Source organism: Electrophorus electricus, chromosome 10, assembly GCF_013358815.1.
Source record: "Electrophorus electricus isolate fEleEle1 chromosome 10, fEleEle1.pri, whole genome shotgun sequence".
NCBI lineage: Eukaryota > Metazoa > Chordata > Actinopteri > Gymnotiformes > Gymnotidae > Electrophorus > Electrophorus electricus.
The window spans coordinates 20,313,091-20,328,928 of record NC_049544.1 but is presented as its reverse complement, the minus strand read 5'-3'; the positions used below and the strand labels follow the sequence as shown (position 1 = coordinate 20,328,928).

General features: G+C 43.4%; 3 protein-coding genes across 4 annotated transcripts in view; all 3 read left to right on the top strand.

The window, feature by feature from the left end:
* Window positions 1-267: 267 nt before the first annotated feature.
* Window positions 268-4,667, top strand: LOC113569435 (C-C chemokine receptor type 5-like). The gene is made up of 4 exons (XM_035530623.1): window positions 268-340; window positions 741-780; window positions 1,502-1,576; window positions 1,933-4,667. The coding sequence occupies exons 2-4, from the start codon at window positions 743-745 to the stop codon at window positions 2,966-2,968; spliced, it is 1,149 nt and encodes a 382-aa protein (XP_035386516.1). The 5' UTR covers window positions 268-340; window positions 741-742; the 3' UTR covers window positions 2,969-4,667.
* Window positions 1,027-15,838, top strand: part of LOC118242132 (C-C chemokine receptor type 5-like) — a 28,115-nt gene continuing 13,303 nt past the window's right edge. Inside the window, exon 1 of the mRNA XM_035530617.1 lies at window positions 1,027-1,057. Coding sequence (XP_035386510.1) covers window positions 1,047-1,057 — 11 coding nt within the window. The 5' untranslated portion in view covers window positions 1,027-1,046. The remainder of the gene's footprint in view (window positions 1,058-15,838) is intronic.
* On the top strand, window positions 7,691-14,453 carry LOC113569102 (C-C chemokine receptor type 5-like). Of its 2 annotated transcripts, XM_035530619.1 has the most exons (5): window positions 7,691-7,774; window positions 7,925-8,003; window positions 10,530-10,569; window positions 11,296-11,370; window positions 11,727-14,453. In XM_035530619.1, exons 2-5 carry the CDS (start codon window positions 7,925-7,927, stop codon window positions 12,760-12,762), a joined length of 1,230 nt encoding a protein of 409 aa, XP_035386512.1. In that variant the 5' UTR covers window positions 7,691-7,774; the 3' UTR covers window positions 12,763-14,453. The 2 variants fall into 2 exon arrangements, with proteins under 2 accessions (XP_035386512.1, XP_035386513.1); XM_035530620.1 differs by lacking the exons at window positions 7,691-7,774; window positions 7,925-8,003 and adding an exon at window positions 9,910-10,145.

Below are 15,838 nucleotides of genomic sequence, written 5' to 3'. Positions count from 1 at the left end.
CGCATGCACATTTTGTCTTCCATTACGTACAAGCTTACCTGTAAATTACAAGTGGAGTACTTCACAAGGCATGTGCACACAACCACAACCTGAGCATTACTGACCAGCCGCTGGGGTTGTGAGCACGAGTGCTTAGCTCAGCCCTTTTCACTATATTAAAATAGTCCAGAGCCAATCATGTGATTGCTATGCCTCTGGCTGCAAAATACTCACATGCAAACTGTCATGTATTCATATGCAGAACCCCCTCACTCACTAAAGGAAGTCTGTAAACCAGACCTGAAACAGCTACTTTATATCCATTTTGGCTTTAAGTCTGAGAATCCATTTGTCAAATTTGGTAAGTATTTGCTACAAATGTTGTCCCCTGTACTATTATACACGACTTAAATAATCTTTTAAGGAAAGAAGTTTTTTATTGTGCATACATTGTTCATTTATTGCATGTTGGCTCTTTTGCTTGTTTGACTTTGGCCTGTGTGCAAGAACCTCTTGTGTATTTTTCAGTGTAGAGAACAGAGTTTCACCAGTTAATTTTTGCAGCTGACATTTAGTTCAGTAACCAAATGGTTCAGTAACCAAATGGTGTTTTGCAGAAGAGATGCGCAGTATGTGGTTTAGCTGGGTCTACGGCTGACTGGCTACAGACTCGCTGGCTTTTCATATTTCTGCTTAAAAAAAAAGTTCACTTGAATTAAATAAAGCAAGAGGCATCTGTGTTTTCTTTTCTTGAATGGCAGCAATGGAGAACAGCACTGCCTCTCTCCTCATAACACTCAGGTAAGAAGATCAGTTTGTATCTCGTTTCTGTGGTGTAACGCACAGCTGATAGGACATCTGATAAAATCTGCTTTCAGAAAAAAAGAAATAAAACCCACTGTCGGTTTCTAGCTCAGAAATGCTTTTAAGGCAACTATTTTATTTGGACTTGAATATAAAAATTGATGAAAAAAAACACCCAAACGCACGCTTGATTAAGAGTGAAAAACCATGGACAAATAAAAAGCTTCTTAATTTGATGAAGAGTGCCATGGAGATTTCCTTTTATGTGGAAAACATAGGTGTGTCAGTGAGCCTCTGACATTTGCGTTTATCCGTGAGAATACATCAGCACTCCATTTAAAAATGCCTAGAACTAACTTGCTCACTGTGGATCTCAACCAGTAGACCTCTGTCTAAATGTGAGCTTATCGTCAAGCAACTAGACCAAGAGTAAATTAATGTGATCACATTACGAAACCACTCGGCACCATTAATTACAGTATAATGTATTGAGTAATGATGAAAAATATCAGATTATCATGTTGTTGCAGATTATCATGTTGTTGCACATTTTTATTAGTATGTTGTACTACAATTAATAGCAGTTACACTGTGTATGAACGTGGGTAAAAGTTGTGGTTAGGTAACGTGTTACTGGTATCTCACACTTCTTGAGAAGAGACTTCTAAAGTTCGGAAGTAAGCGTGTTGCTCTTCTCTGTCTTCCTTGCTGTTTTCAGTCTCATTGCCAGCACGATCTCTGCTTGGAACAATATAACAAGTGCACCAAAATACACAACTGAACCCGATGTCAGGTGAGGTTTAAAACATACTTATGTCTATAATACTAGATCAGCATTGCAGCTCGAAGCCCTAAACTAAGACAATCATTGTTAAACTCGACCGATAGACCTGTGTTTAAAAGGTCCGTCTTAGAGTACGATTTCCATCATGTGATTATTCAACAGAGCAGAAAGAGATTAATACTCCTTCTTGTGTACTCCATTATGGCTCATTTTTCAGCCACTGGAGTTACTGTTTCATAAAAAAAGGATCTTGAGATTGGAGTTGTAAGGTCTGTGAACATATATCAAGCATGGGGATTATTAGGCTAGTCATAATCCTCTTTATAATCCTTCAGCATTTCTCTAAATTCCTCTTGTTTTTGCAGCACTGAAGACATTTATTATTACTATTACAATACTGACATTGATGAGAGCTTTGGAATCTGTGATTATGGAAGCCATGACAAGCACTTCCTTCCTGTACTCTACTCCCTCTTCTTCGTGGTGGGCTTCCTCGGCAATGCCCTGGTGGTGTGGGTCATCCTGGGGGGAGCTCATCTAAGAAGCATGACCGACGTATGCCTGCTCAACCTGGCTTTCGCCGACCTGATCTTGGTCATCTGTCTGCCCTTCCTGGCCCACTACGCCAGGGACCACTGGGTTTTCGGGAGTGCCATGTGCACCGTTGTCCTCGGCTCGTACTACGTCGGCTTCTACAGTGGCATCTTCTTCATCGTATTGATGAGCGTGGACCGATATCTGGCCGTGGTGCACGCCGTGTTCGCACTGAGGATCCGAACAAAGGCGTTCGGGATCCTGTCCAGCGCGCTTGTCTGGATGGTCGCCGTGATGTCGTCTTTCCCCGAGCTGATGTACCTCCGTGTGGAGACGTTCAACAACACACAGCTCTGCAGTGCTTATCAAAATAAGCATAAGCAGCACGACTTGAGGGTGATTGGGGTCATTAAGATGAATGTCCTGGGCCTGCTATTGCCTCTGGCCGTCATGGGGTTTTGCTACTGGAATGTGCTGCGTCGGCTCCTCAAGCTGCGCGCCTCCAAGCAGCAGGCCGTCCGCCTCGTCGTCGTGGTGATGGCTGTCTTCTACTGCTGCTGGACCCCGTACAACATGGTGGCGTTCCTCAAGAACCTGGAACTGAAGGGCATCTGGGAAATGGACTGCGAGTCCAGCAAAAGGATCCAGGTATCTCTGCAGGTGACAGAGGCCATAGCCTACTCCCACAGCTGCCTCAACCCTTTCCTCTATGTGTTCATGGGGGAGAAATTTAAGAGGCAGCTTGTAAAACTTCTGCGCAAGACACCATGCATCAAACTGCAGTTCATGAAGAAGTACTTCCCCTCAGTGACGGGCTCGGTGTATTCACAGACCACGACCGTGGAGGAGCGTTCCACTGGCCTCTGAACAGCAGCAGTCACGGGGCTGTCAAAATCTCAGTTTACAACTCCAGAGCAGTAAAAGGATCTTCTCTCATTTTTTTTGTCTGTTGACACAAGGATAATTGGTTTCTAGACCAACAAATGGATGGGAACTAGATTTAAACATGAGGAGTTTTTTGCAGTCTCCAAGGAGAAGAAATGTAATAGTTTGTAAATAAAACTGGATCTCAATATATCCCTTAAGACTTTCTCAAAGACGTTGACATGAATCAAATATTCCCCAGTTTTTGAGCAAGTAGAAATGGAAACTTCAGATAAACTGAAAGAAGTATGAGCAGCAAAAATCTTACATGGTGGAAATATTTTCCACAGTAGTTTTGGTTGTGCAGGTACGCCTGTAGAGTGTTTCTGTTGGCTCAAAACCCAAACCTGGTGTCAGGGTAAAGTGTGAATCTGGGTCAGGCTCTCAACCACAGCCCTTTTACCATGAACCCCACAGTGACGGGTTAACTTTGCTTCTGCATTAATCAGCCATACTTTTCTCATGCAGTGAAACCTCTTGCCCAAGCAAAGCCCTAACAGCAGGCAGACTGCCACACTGCTTCACGCAACAGCACATGGAATCGGGACCCAAAGACTTCTTGCTGGGGTCGATTGGTTTTGTGTCACTCAATCTACGACGTGTTCCAGTTTGCTCTGACACATATTGGTTCACACTTTCACCACATCACTAGCCTCAACGTGTGCTGTATGGCACAGTGGGAAACCCCAGTAAAAATGGACTGATCTGAGTTTGGAATTGGCTTTGTTTCACTTAGACCATTCAGACTATCTTTGTACAAAACAGCATGAGTCATGATGTAAACCTTAATTGTTTTTTTTAATTATTACTTAACTGCTTTCATTTAATTAATGAATGGATTGTTATGTTTGTATAGTGATTTTGCTTGAAAATCCACTGTAAGTCACAAAGTGTGTTCACACCTAGTACAATCAATGCGCACCAGCAGTTCTGGTGGAGATTGAGAGCTCCGAGATGTCAGAGATGTGACTGCCCAGAAATTTGGCCCATTCAGACCCAGAAACAGTTCACGTGTACCAGTGTGGTGCCATCCAACTGATTCATCTCATATTCAGAAATGAGAAACACATTGCTTACCACACAGGGACTGTCCCAGTTTACAGACAAAAATGTTAACTCTGTTGATCTCAGCTGCCATTTAGCCTAAAGTGTCAGAGTATTAGCCCTGTCACAGCAAAGGGGCCAATGGGTAGGACACTCGAACAGGAATCAGCTGATAAAAATACCAGCAATACCACCACTCATCACACTGCTCTGCATTCTGCCACGTTGCACTGAATGTGGCTGTCTAAGAATATTAAAGCCCAGAGGTGTCTGTTCATACCTCTCTTGTGCACCTTTTCATACTTCCTTTTCCTGTAGACCAGCTAGTCAGGCCTGAAGTTCGTATAGTTAATGAATACTACTACTAATATTACCAACACTGCCACCTCCCCTGCTACTATCATATTTTTATGCTTCTAGTACTCTTCTAATATTATTATAGATGGTGTTATGTGCATCTATTCCTCAAAACTGATGACCAGAAGGTAGCTGGATTTCTCTGCCTGTGGAGTGGACTAGTGTTAAAAGTAAACCCTCCCTACCAGTGGACTGGACTAGTGTTAAAAGTAAACCCTCCCTACCAGTGGAGTGGACTATGGTTAGGGTAAACCCTCCCTACCAGTGGAGTGGACTAGGATTAGGGTAAACCCTCCCTAACAGTGGAGTGGACTAAGGTTAGGGTAAACCCTCCCTACCTGTGGAGTGGACTAGGGTTAGGGTAAACCCTCCCTACCAGTGGAGTGGACTAAGGTTAGGGTAAGCCCTCCCTACCAGTGGAGTGGACTAAGGTTAAGAGTAAACCCTCCCTACCAGTGGAGTGGACTAGGGTGAGGGTAAGGTAAACCCTCCCTACCAGTGATTTGGACTAAGCTTAGGGTAAGCCCTCCCTACCCGTAGGATAAGGGTAAGGTAAGCCCTCCCTACCAGTGGAGTGGACTATGGTTAGGGTAAACCCTCCCTACCAGTGGAGTGGACTATGGTTAGGGTAAACCCTCCCTACCAGTGGAGTGGACTAAGGTCAGGGTAAGCCCTCCCTACCAGTGGAGTAGACTAGTGTTAAGAGTAATCATTCCCTAACAGTGGAATGGACTAGAGTTAGGGTAAACCCTCCCTACCAGTGGAGTGGACTAGGGTTAGGGTAAACCCTCCCTAACAGTGGATTGGACTAAGGTTAGGGTAAGCCCTCCCTACCAGTGGTGTGGACTAATGTTAGGGTAAGTTCTCTCTACCAGTGGAGTGGACTAAGGTTAGGGTAAGCCCTCCCTACCCGTAGTGTAAGGGTAAGGTAAACCCTCCCTACCAGTGGAGTGGACTAGGGTTAGGGTAAACCCTCCCTACCAGTGGAGTGGACTAGGTTTAGGGTTAAGGTTAGGGGACTAGGGTTAGGGTAAACCCTCCCTAACAGTGGAGTGGACTAAGGTTAGGGTAAGCCCTCCCTACCAATGGAGTGGACTAAGGTTAGGGTAAGCCCTCCCTACCAGTGGAGTGGACTAGGGTTAGGGTAAACCCTCCCTAACAGTGGAGTGGACTAAGGCTAGGGTAAGCCCTCCCTACCAGTGGAGTGGACTAAGGTTAAGAGTAAACCCTCCCTACAAGTGGAGTGGACTAAGGTTAGGGTAAGCCCTCCCTACCAGTGGTGTGGACTAAGGTTAGGGTAAGTCCTCTCTACCAGTGGAGTGGACTAAGGTTAGGGTAAGCCCTCCCTACCCGTAGGGTAAGGGTAAGGTAAACCCTCCCTACCAGTGCAGTGGACTAGGGTTAGTGTAAACCTTCCCTACCAGTGGAGTGGACTAGGTTTAGGGTTAAGGTTAGGGGACTAGGGTTAGGGTAAACCCTCCCTACCAGTGGATTGGACTTGGGTTAGTGTCTTGAATTGAACGTGTGTTTTCCTGGTCAGGGTCTCACCTCGCACTCCCCTCCCTTATGGTCTTAACTCAAACTAGAATTAAAATTAGAATGAATATTAGAATATGTAATCTTTTAGGACTGAAAGCATTAAAACACCAGAGGGATGTGACAGTAACAGTCTTAGCCTCGTCTACTCTCTCTTCTCTTGCACAGGAAGCAGCCACTGCTGTTTCAGACAGTGGATGATGGTTTCTTGCTCGTGACTATGGGGATTCACTGCAGAATGTGACTCTGGACCTTTGCTGTGTTGAGCTGTGTGCTCTACGCATCCCTGGAGCACTGGTGTAGCTACAGTGGGGGGGCTGGGGTTATTAAACATTTAATTTTTTATTTGATGAAGAGTGCCATGGAGATTTCCTTTTATGTGGAAAACAAATGTGTCACTGAGCCTCTGAAATTTGCATTTATCCATGAGAATACATCAGCACTCCTTTAAAAAATGCCTAGAACTACGTTGTTCACTGTGGATCTCAACCAGTAGACCTCTATCTAAATGTTGGCTTATTGTCAAGCAACTAGACCAAGAGTATATGAATGTGAACGCATTACGAAACCACTCGGCACCATTAATTACATAAAGAGATCTTCTCTCAATCTTTTTTGTCTGGAGACAATAAAATAAAACTGGATCTCAAAATATCCATTTGGACTTTGTCAAGGACGGCGACATGATTTCACCTAGACCATTCAGAGCATCTTTGTACACAACAGCATGATTTACTCATGATGTAAACCTTCATTGTTTTTTATTATTATTTAACTGCTTTCATTGAATTAATAAATGGATTGTTATGTTTGTATAGTGATTTTGCTTGAAAATCCACTGTAGGTCACAGAGTGTGTTCACACCTAGTATGCGCACCACGCACCAGCAGTTCTGGTGGAGTTGAGGGCTCCGAGATGTCAGAGATGTGACTGCTCAGAAATTTGGCCCATTCAGACCCAGAAACAGTTCACGTGTACCGGTGTGGTGCCATCCCAGTGATTCATCTGACATTCATCTGACATTCAGGAAGGTGCCATTCCCAAACTGTTCCCACAACGTTGGGAGAATGAAATTGTCCAAATTCTTTTGGTATGCTGAAGCAGTAACAGTTCCGTTCACTGAAACTAAGGGGCCGAGCCCAACACCCGAAACACAAGCCCATACTATAATCCCCCCTCCAACAAACTTTACACTTGGCACAATGCAATCAGACAAGTTCCGTTCTCCTGGCAACTGTCAAACCCAGACTCATCCATCGGATCGCCAGACGGAGAAGCGTGATTTGTCACTCCAGAGAACACGCCTCCACTGCTCTAGAGCCTAGACACGTGCTTTACACCACTGCATCTAACGCTTGCATTGCGCTTGGTGATGTAAGGCTTGGATGCAGCCTGCTTGGCCATGGAAACCCATTCCATGAAGCTCTGAAGGCCACTTGAAGATTGGAGGTCTGTAGCGACTCTGCAGAAAGTTGGCGACCAGTACGCACTATGCATCTCAGCATCCACTGACCCCGCTCTGTCATTTTACGTGGCCTAACACTTTGTGACTGAGTTGCTGTCATTTTCAATCACTTCCACTTTGTTATCATTCCACTGACAGTTGACTGTAGTAGTGACAAAAGTTCACAACTGGACTTGTTGCACAAGTGGCCTTCTATCATGGTACCATGCTGGAATCCAATGAGCTCCTAAGAGCAGCCCATTCTTTCACAAATGTTTGTAGAAGCAGCTTGCATGCCTAGGTGCTTGGCTTTATACACCTGTGGCCACGGGAGTGATTGGAGCACCTGAATTCCATGATTTGGATGGGTGAGCGAATACTTTTGGCATTATAGTGTATGAATGAATGAAGGATACAAAACCAAAATAAGAGCAAATTACAGAAGTGATCGTTTGGGCAGTAATAGGGTGGAGTCAGTTCATTTCTCTTTAAATTCATGTTCCTGCTTCTATTTTGAGATGACACGGCAAGTCAAGAATCCAGAGAACATCATGCTAGCGTTCAGTACTACCCGATGCTCTATGGCTGTTTACAGAGGTGAGTTCCAAAAGCTAGCCTGCTGATGATTAATCAATAGCACTGATATCACTGAAATCAAACAAGACTTTGTCTTCTGTGAAACCACAAAAATAACTAAATACAGAAAACTAATTTCAGATACCTTGGATTAATTATTAAACAGCATTTAGCAAAATTTAAAATTTCAATGTTTGATGATTTCAGTGGGAGGAAAGAATCATGCACTGATTGAAAATTGTGTTTGAAAACTGTGTTTACGTGCTGTGTTATAGCCTACTTGTTATAAACCTTTGATTAATTGATAACCGAATGTGAACCACAAATTATGATGTTAAATAAGCTGTATTGATAAATCTAAGTTGGTAAGACTTGACCAAAGAGCAAAAATTATGGCAAAGTTTGCTGCTCTTGCAGAGGGGCTTCACCAATCAAGCTAAATAAGGTCTAAATTTCTTAAAATAACAGATATGACAGTGAACCTTTGCCAGTTGACCACTGGTATTCAATCAAGTTTTGTTTTTTTTTTGCATTGGCAGTTTCTGCAAAAACTAATTGATTATGCAAGTTTATATTTAATCAACAAATTATATAAAAACAAATTTGCCCACTTTTAAAAACCAGTCTTTACTTGATGTAAGAATTAAAATGCTTGCTCTAGTGTTTTGTAAAGCAGATTTTTGTTTATCCAAAGAAATATTATACGCCATTACTAAAATAGTTTAAAAAAAAACTGTTTTTAAAAACAATCAATATTTATTTATTTTTATGTAATTACAAAGGAAGCACATGTGATGCGACGAGGCAAATAAGATGCAGAGAAGGGGCACGTTCAAACATACGTTTAATTAACACAGAGACGACACACTAACACCGCACTAAACACCTTTCAAACACCAACAACACGTACTACAACACAAGAGACATGTATACACGCACGAGGATTACACATAATACAGAACAGGTGGACGACACGAAAGGACGTGGCAACACGGACGAACACACACACACACATACACACACACCAAGACGTTTGAGGAGGGGGCGGGGCCGTAACGTGACAGCATATGTGTATATGTGTATATGATAAGATACAGCTTTATAGAGTGGGTGACTTTCGTCCTGCAATAAGATACAGTTTCAGAAGACTCTCAGTGAAGTTTTGGGTATCAGGTTTGTAATTATACCCATTTAATTGCATTTGAAGTTACTATAATATAATTAAAATGTTAACTATGTGATGAAGCAACTGTTCAAGAGTTCAGGCCCCAAGATTCCCTTAGGTCTCCCGAAGGTGCGATTTCCTGTGTTTGAGGCCATGAGTCAAGCTGAAAATATGAAATGTTTTTTTCACCCTTTCACAAGTTTGTCACGTGTTCAATCATTTGCTAAATCCCCTTACCTGTACGCAAGTCTGTATATAGACCAGAGCACAAAGTTCCGAGTTCTGTCCTAATGAACAGATGATGTAATAGATGATGTCACATCAAAGGCTATGTTCAACCAAATTGTTATTGATGTCATGTGATTACGACCTGGGCGTGACTGCAAACGAGGCCGGTTGCTACCAGGCTCCGTGAGCATGTCAGCTGTGGACCTCGACATTATGCTGACTTAAAGAATAAGATGAGGTGTTACTGTTTGTAACCCTCACCCAGAGTTTGCCCAGCTGCGTTTATCGTTCTAGGTGATGATGCCATCGAAATGTTGGGGGTTCACCCTTCCATCTGCACCCTGAGAGTAATCCAACATGTTTACCCCAATTTCATATAGTCCTCTGGGTCGATTGCTTTTCATGGCCTCTGATTCCCGGTGTTGGGCCTGCACATTTTCTCTTCCATAATGTACAAGCTTACCTGTAAATTACAAGTGGAGTACTTCACAAGGTATGTGCACACAAGCACAACCTGAGCATTACTGCCCAGCCGCTGGGGTTGGGAGCACGAGTGCTTAGCTCAGCCCTTTTCACTATATTAAAATAGTCCAGAGCCAATCATGTGATTGCTATGCCTCTGGCTGCAAAACACTTAGATGCAACCTGTCATGTATTCATATGCAGAACCCCCTCACTCACTAAAGGAAGTCTGTAAACCAGACCTGAAACAGCTACTTTGTTTTATTTCCATTTTGGCTTTGAGCCGGGTAATCCATTTGTCAAATTTGGTAAGTATTTGCTACAAATGTTGTCCCCTGTACTATTATACACGACTTAAATAATCTTTAAAGGAAAGAAGTTTTTTATTGTGTATACATTGTTCATTTATTGCATGTTGGCTCTTTTGCTTGTTTGACTTTGGACTGTGTGCAAGAACCTCTTGTGTATTTTTCAGTGTAGAGAACAGGGTTTCACCAGTTAATTTTTGCAGCTGACATTTAGTTCAGTAACCAAATGGTGTTTTGCAGAAGAGATACGCAGTATGTGGTTTAGCTGGGTCTACGGCTGGCTCGCTACAGACTCGCTGGCTTTTCATATTTCTGCTTTAAAAAAAAGTTCACTTGAATTAAATAAAGCAAGAGGCATCTGTGTTTTCTTTTCTTGAATGGCAGCAATGGAGAACAGCACTGCCTCTCTCCTCATAACACACAGGTAAGAAGATCAGTTTGTATCTCGTTTCTGTGGTGTAACGCACAGCTGATAGTACATCTGATAAAATCTGCTTTCAGAAAAAAAGAAATAAAACCCGCTGTCGGTTTCTAGCTCAGAAATGCTTTTAAGGCAACTATTTTATTTGGACTTGAATATAAAAATTAATGAAAAAAAAACACCTAAATGCACGCTTGATTAAGAGTGAAAAACCATGGACAAATAAAAGGCTTCTTAATTTGATGAAGAGTGCCATGGAGATTTCCTTTTATGTGGAAAACAAAGGTGTGTCAGTGAGCCTCTTAAATTTGCGTTTATCCATTAGAATACATCAGCACTCCATTTAAAAATGCCTAAAACTAAGTTGCTCACTGTGGATCTCAACCAGTAGACCTCTGTCTAAATGTGAGCTTATCGTCAAGCAACTAGACCAAGAGTAAATTAATGTGATCACAGTACGAAACCACTCGGAACCATTACAGTGTAATGTATTGAGTAATGATGAAAAATATCTGCTTTTACTTCTAATCTGTCTTTACATAATTTATCAGTGTACAGATTATCATGTTGTTGCACATTTTTATTAGTATGTTGTACTACAATTAATAGCAGTTACACTGTGTATGAATGTGGGTAAAAGTTGTGGTTAGGTAACGTGTTACTGGTATCTCACACTTCTTGTTCGGAAGTAAGCGTGTTGCTCTTCTTTGTCTTCCTTGCTGTTTTCAGTCTCATTGCCAGCACGATCTCTGCTTGGAACAATATAACAAGTGCACCAAAATACACAACTGAACCCGATGTCAGGTGAGGTTTAAAACATACTTATGTCTATAATACTAGATCAGCGTTGCAGCTCGAAGCCCTAAACTAAGACAATCATTGTTAAACTCGACCGATAGACCTGTGTTTAAAAGGTCCGTCTTAGAGTACGATTTCCATCATGTGATTATTCAACAGAGCAGAAAGAGATTTATACTCCTTCTTGTGTACTCCATTATGGCTAATTTTTCACCCACTGGAGTTACTGTTTCATAAAAAAAGGATCTTGAGATTGGAGTTGTAAGGTCTGTGAACATATATCAAGCATGGGGATTATCAGGCTAGTCATAATCCTCCTTATAATCCTTCAGCATTTCTCTAAATTCCTCTTGTTTTTGCAGCACTGAAGACATTTATTATGAATATTACAATACTGACATTGATGAGAGCTTTGGCATCTGTGATTATGGAAGCCATGACAAGCACTTCCTTCCTGTACTCTACTCCCTCTTCTTCGTGGTGGGCTTCCTCGGCAATGCCCTGGTGGTGTGGGTCATCCTGGGGGGAGCTCATCTGAGAAGTATGACCGACGTATGCCTGCTCAACCTGGCTTTCGCTGACCTGCTCTTGGTCATCTGTCTGCCCTTCCTGGCCCACTACGCCAGGGACCACTGGGTTTTCGGGAGCGCCATATGCACCGTGGTCCTCAGCTCGTACTACGTCGGCTTCTACAGTGGCATCTTCTTCATCGTATTGATGAGCGTGGACCGATATCTGGCCGTGGTGCACGCCGTGTACGCACTAAGGATCCGAACAAAGGCGTTCGGGATACTGTCCAGCGCACTCGTCTGGGTGGTCGCCGTGATGGCGTCTTTCCCCGAGCTGATGTACCTCCGTGTGCAGACGTTCAACAACACACAGCTCTGCAGTGCTTATCAAAATAAGCATAACCAGCATGACTTGAGGGTGATTGGGGTCTTTAAGATGAATGCCCTGGGCCTGTTATTGCCTCTGGCCGTCATGGGGTTTTGTTACTGGAAGGTGCTGCGTCGGCTCCTCAAGCTGCGCGCCTCCAAGCAGCAGGCCGTCCGCCTCGTCGTCGTGGTGATGGCTGTCTTCTACTGCTGCTGGACCCCGTACAACGTGGTGGCGTTCCTCAAGAACCTGGAACTGAAGGGCATCTGGGAAACAGACTGCGAGTCCAGCAAAAGGATCCAGGTATCTCTGCAGGTGACAGAGGCCATAGCCTACTCCCACAGCTGCCTCAACCCTTTCCTCTATGTGTTCATGGGGGAGAAATTTAAGAGGCAGCTTGTAAAACTTCTGCGCAAGACACCATGCATCAAACTGCAGTTCATGAAGAAGTACTTCCCCTCAGTGACGGGCTCGGTGTATTCACAGACCACGACCGTGGAGGAGCGTTCCACTGGCCTCTGAACAACAGCAGTCACGGGCTGTCAAAATCTCAGTTTACAACTCCAGAGTAGAAAAAGGATCTTCTCTCATTTTTTTGTCTGATGACACAAGGATAATTGGTTTCTAGACCAACAAATGGATGGGAACTAGATTTAAATATGAGTACTTTTTTGCAGTCTCAAAGGAGAAGAAATGTAATATTTTGTAAATAAAATTGGATCTCAATATATCCATTTGGACTTTCTCAAAGACGTTGACATGAATCAAATATTCCCCAGTTTTTGACCAAGTAGAAATGGAAACTTCAGATAAACTGAAAGAAATATGAGCAGCAAAAATCTTACATGGTGGAAATATTTTCCACAGTAGTTTTGGTTGTGCAGGTACGCCTGTAGAGTGTTTCTGTTGGCTCAAAACCCAAACCTGGTGTCAGGGTAAAGTGTGAATCTGGGTCAGGCTCTCAACCACAGCCCTTTTACCATGAACCCCACAGTGACGGGTTAACTTTGCTTCTGCATTAATCAGCCATACTTTTCTCATGCAGTGAAACCTCTTGCCCAAGCAAAGCCCTAACAGCAGGCAGACTGCCACACTGCTTCAGGCAACAGCACATGGAATCGGGACCCAAAGACTTCTTGCTGGGGTCGATTGGTTTTGTGTCACTCAATCTACGACGTGTTCCAGTTTGCTCTGACACATATTGGTTCACACTTTCACCACATCACTAGCCTCAACGTGTGCTGTATGGCACAGTGGGAAACCCCAGTAAAAATGGACTGATCTGAGTTTGGAATTGGCTTTGTTTCACTTAGACCATTCAGACTATCTTTGTACAAAACAGCATGAGTCATGATGTAAACGTTAATTGTGTTTTTTAATTATTACTTAACTGCTTTCATTTAATTAATGAATGGATTGTTATGTTTGTATAGTGATTTTGCTTGAAAATCCACTGTAAGTCACAAAGTGTGTTCACACCTAGTACAATCAATGCGCACCAGCAGTTCTGGTGGAGATTGAGAGCTCCGAGATGTCAGAGATGTGACTGCCCAGAAATTTGGCCCATTCAGACCCAGAAACAGTTCACGTGTACCAGTGTGGTGCCATCCAACTGATTCATCTGATATTCAGAAATCAGAAACACATTGCTTACCACACAGGGACTGTCCCAGTTTACAGACAAAAATGTTAACTCTGTTGATCTCAGCTGCCATTTAGCCTAAAGTGTCAGAGTATTAGCCCTGTCACAGCAAAGGGGCCAATGGGTAGGACACTCGAACAGGAATCAGCTGATAAAAATACCAGCAATACCACCACTCTTCACACTGCTCTGCATTCTGCCACGTTGCACTGAATGTGGCTGTCTAAGAATATTAAAGCCCAGAGGTGTCTGTTCATACCTCTCTTGTGCACCTTTTCATACTTCCTTTTCCTGTAGACCAGCTAGTCAGGCCTGAAGTTCGTATAGTTAATGAATACTACTACTGCTATTACCAACACTGCCACCTCCCCTGCTACTATCATATTTTTATGCTTCTAGTAGTCTTCTAATATTATTATAGATGGTGTTATGTGCGTCTATTCCTCAAAGCTGATGACCAGAAGGTAGCTGGATTTCTCTGCCTGTGGAGTGGACTAGTGTTAAAAGTAAACCCTCCCTACCAGTGGAGTGGACTATGGTTAGGGTAAACCCTCCCTACCAGTGGAGTGGACTAGGGTTAGGGTAAACCCTCCCTACCAGTGGAGTGGACTAGTGTTAAAAGTAAACCCTCCCTACCAGTGGAGTGGACTAAGATTAGGGTAAGCCCTCCCTACCTGTGGAGTGGACTAAGGTTAGGGTAAGCCCTCCCTACCAGTGGAGTGGACTAAGGTTAGGGTAAGCCCTCCCTACCACTGGAGTGGACTAAGGTTAAGAGTAAACCCTCCCTACCAGTGGAGTGGACTAGGGCTAGGGTAAGGTAAACCCTCCCTACCAGTGTAGTGGATTAGGGTGAGGGTAAGGTAAACCCTCCCTACCAGTGGTGTGGACTAAGGTTAGGGTAAACCCTCCCTACTAGTGGAGTGGACTAAGGTTAGGGTAAGCCCTCCCTACCAGTAGGGTGAGGGAAAGGTAAACCCTCGCTACCAGTGGAGTGGACTAGGGTTAGGGTTAAGGTTAGGGGACTAGGGTTAGGGTAAACCCTCCCTACCAGTGGAGTGGACTAGGTTTAGGGTTAAGGTTAGGGGGCTAGGGTTAGGGTAAACCCTCCCTACCAGTGGAGTGGACTTGGGATAGTGTCTTGAATTGAACGTGTGTTTTCCTGGTCAGGGTCTCACCTCGCACTCCCCTCCCTCATGGTCTTAACTCAGACTAGAATTAAAATTAGAATGAATATTAGAATATGTAATCCTTTAGGACTGAAAGCACCAGAGGGATGTGACAGTAACAGTCTTAGCCTCGTCTACTCTCTCTTCTCTTGCACAGGAAGCAGCCACTGCTGTTTCAGACAGTGGATGATGGTTTCTTGCTCGTGACTATGGGGATTCACTGCAGAATGTGACTCTGGACCTTTGCTGTGTTGAGCTGTGTGCTCTACGCATCCCTGAAGCACTGGTGTAGCTACATTTGGGGGGCTGGGGTTATTAAACATTTAATTTTTTAATTTGATGAAGAGTGCCATGGAGATTTCCTTTGATGTGGAAAACAAATGTGTCAGTGAGCCTCTGAAATTTGCATTTATCCATGAGAATACATCAGCACTCCATTAAAAAATGCCTAGAACTAAGTTGCTAACTGTGGATCTCAACCAGTAGACCTCAATCTAAATGTGGGCTTATTGTCAAGCAACTAGACCAAGAGTATATGAATGTAAACGCATTACGAAACCACTCTGGACCGATGACACGGCAAGTCAAGAATCCAGCGAACATCATGGTAGCGTTCAGTACTACCCGATGCTCTATGGCTGTTTACAGAGGTGAGTTCCAAAAGCTAGCTTGATGATGATTAATCAATACCACTGATATCACTGAAATCAAACAAGACTTTGTCTTCTGTGAAACCACAAAAATAACTAAATACAGAAAACTAATTTCAGCTACCTTGGATTAATTATTG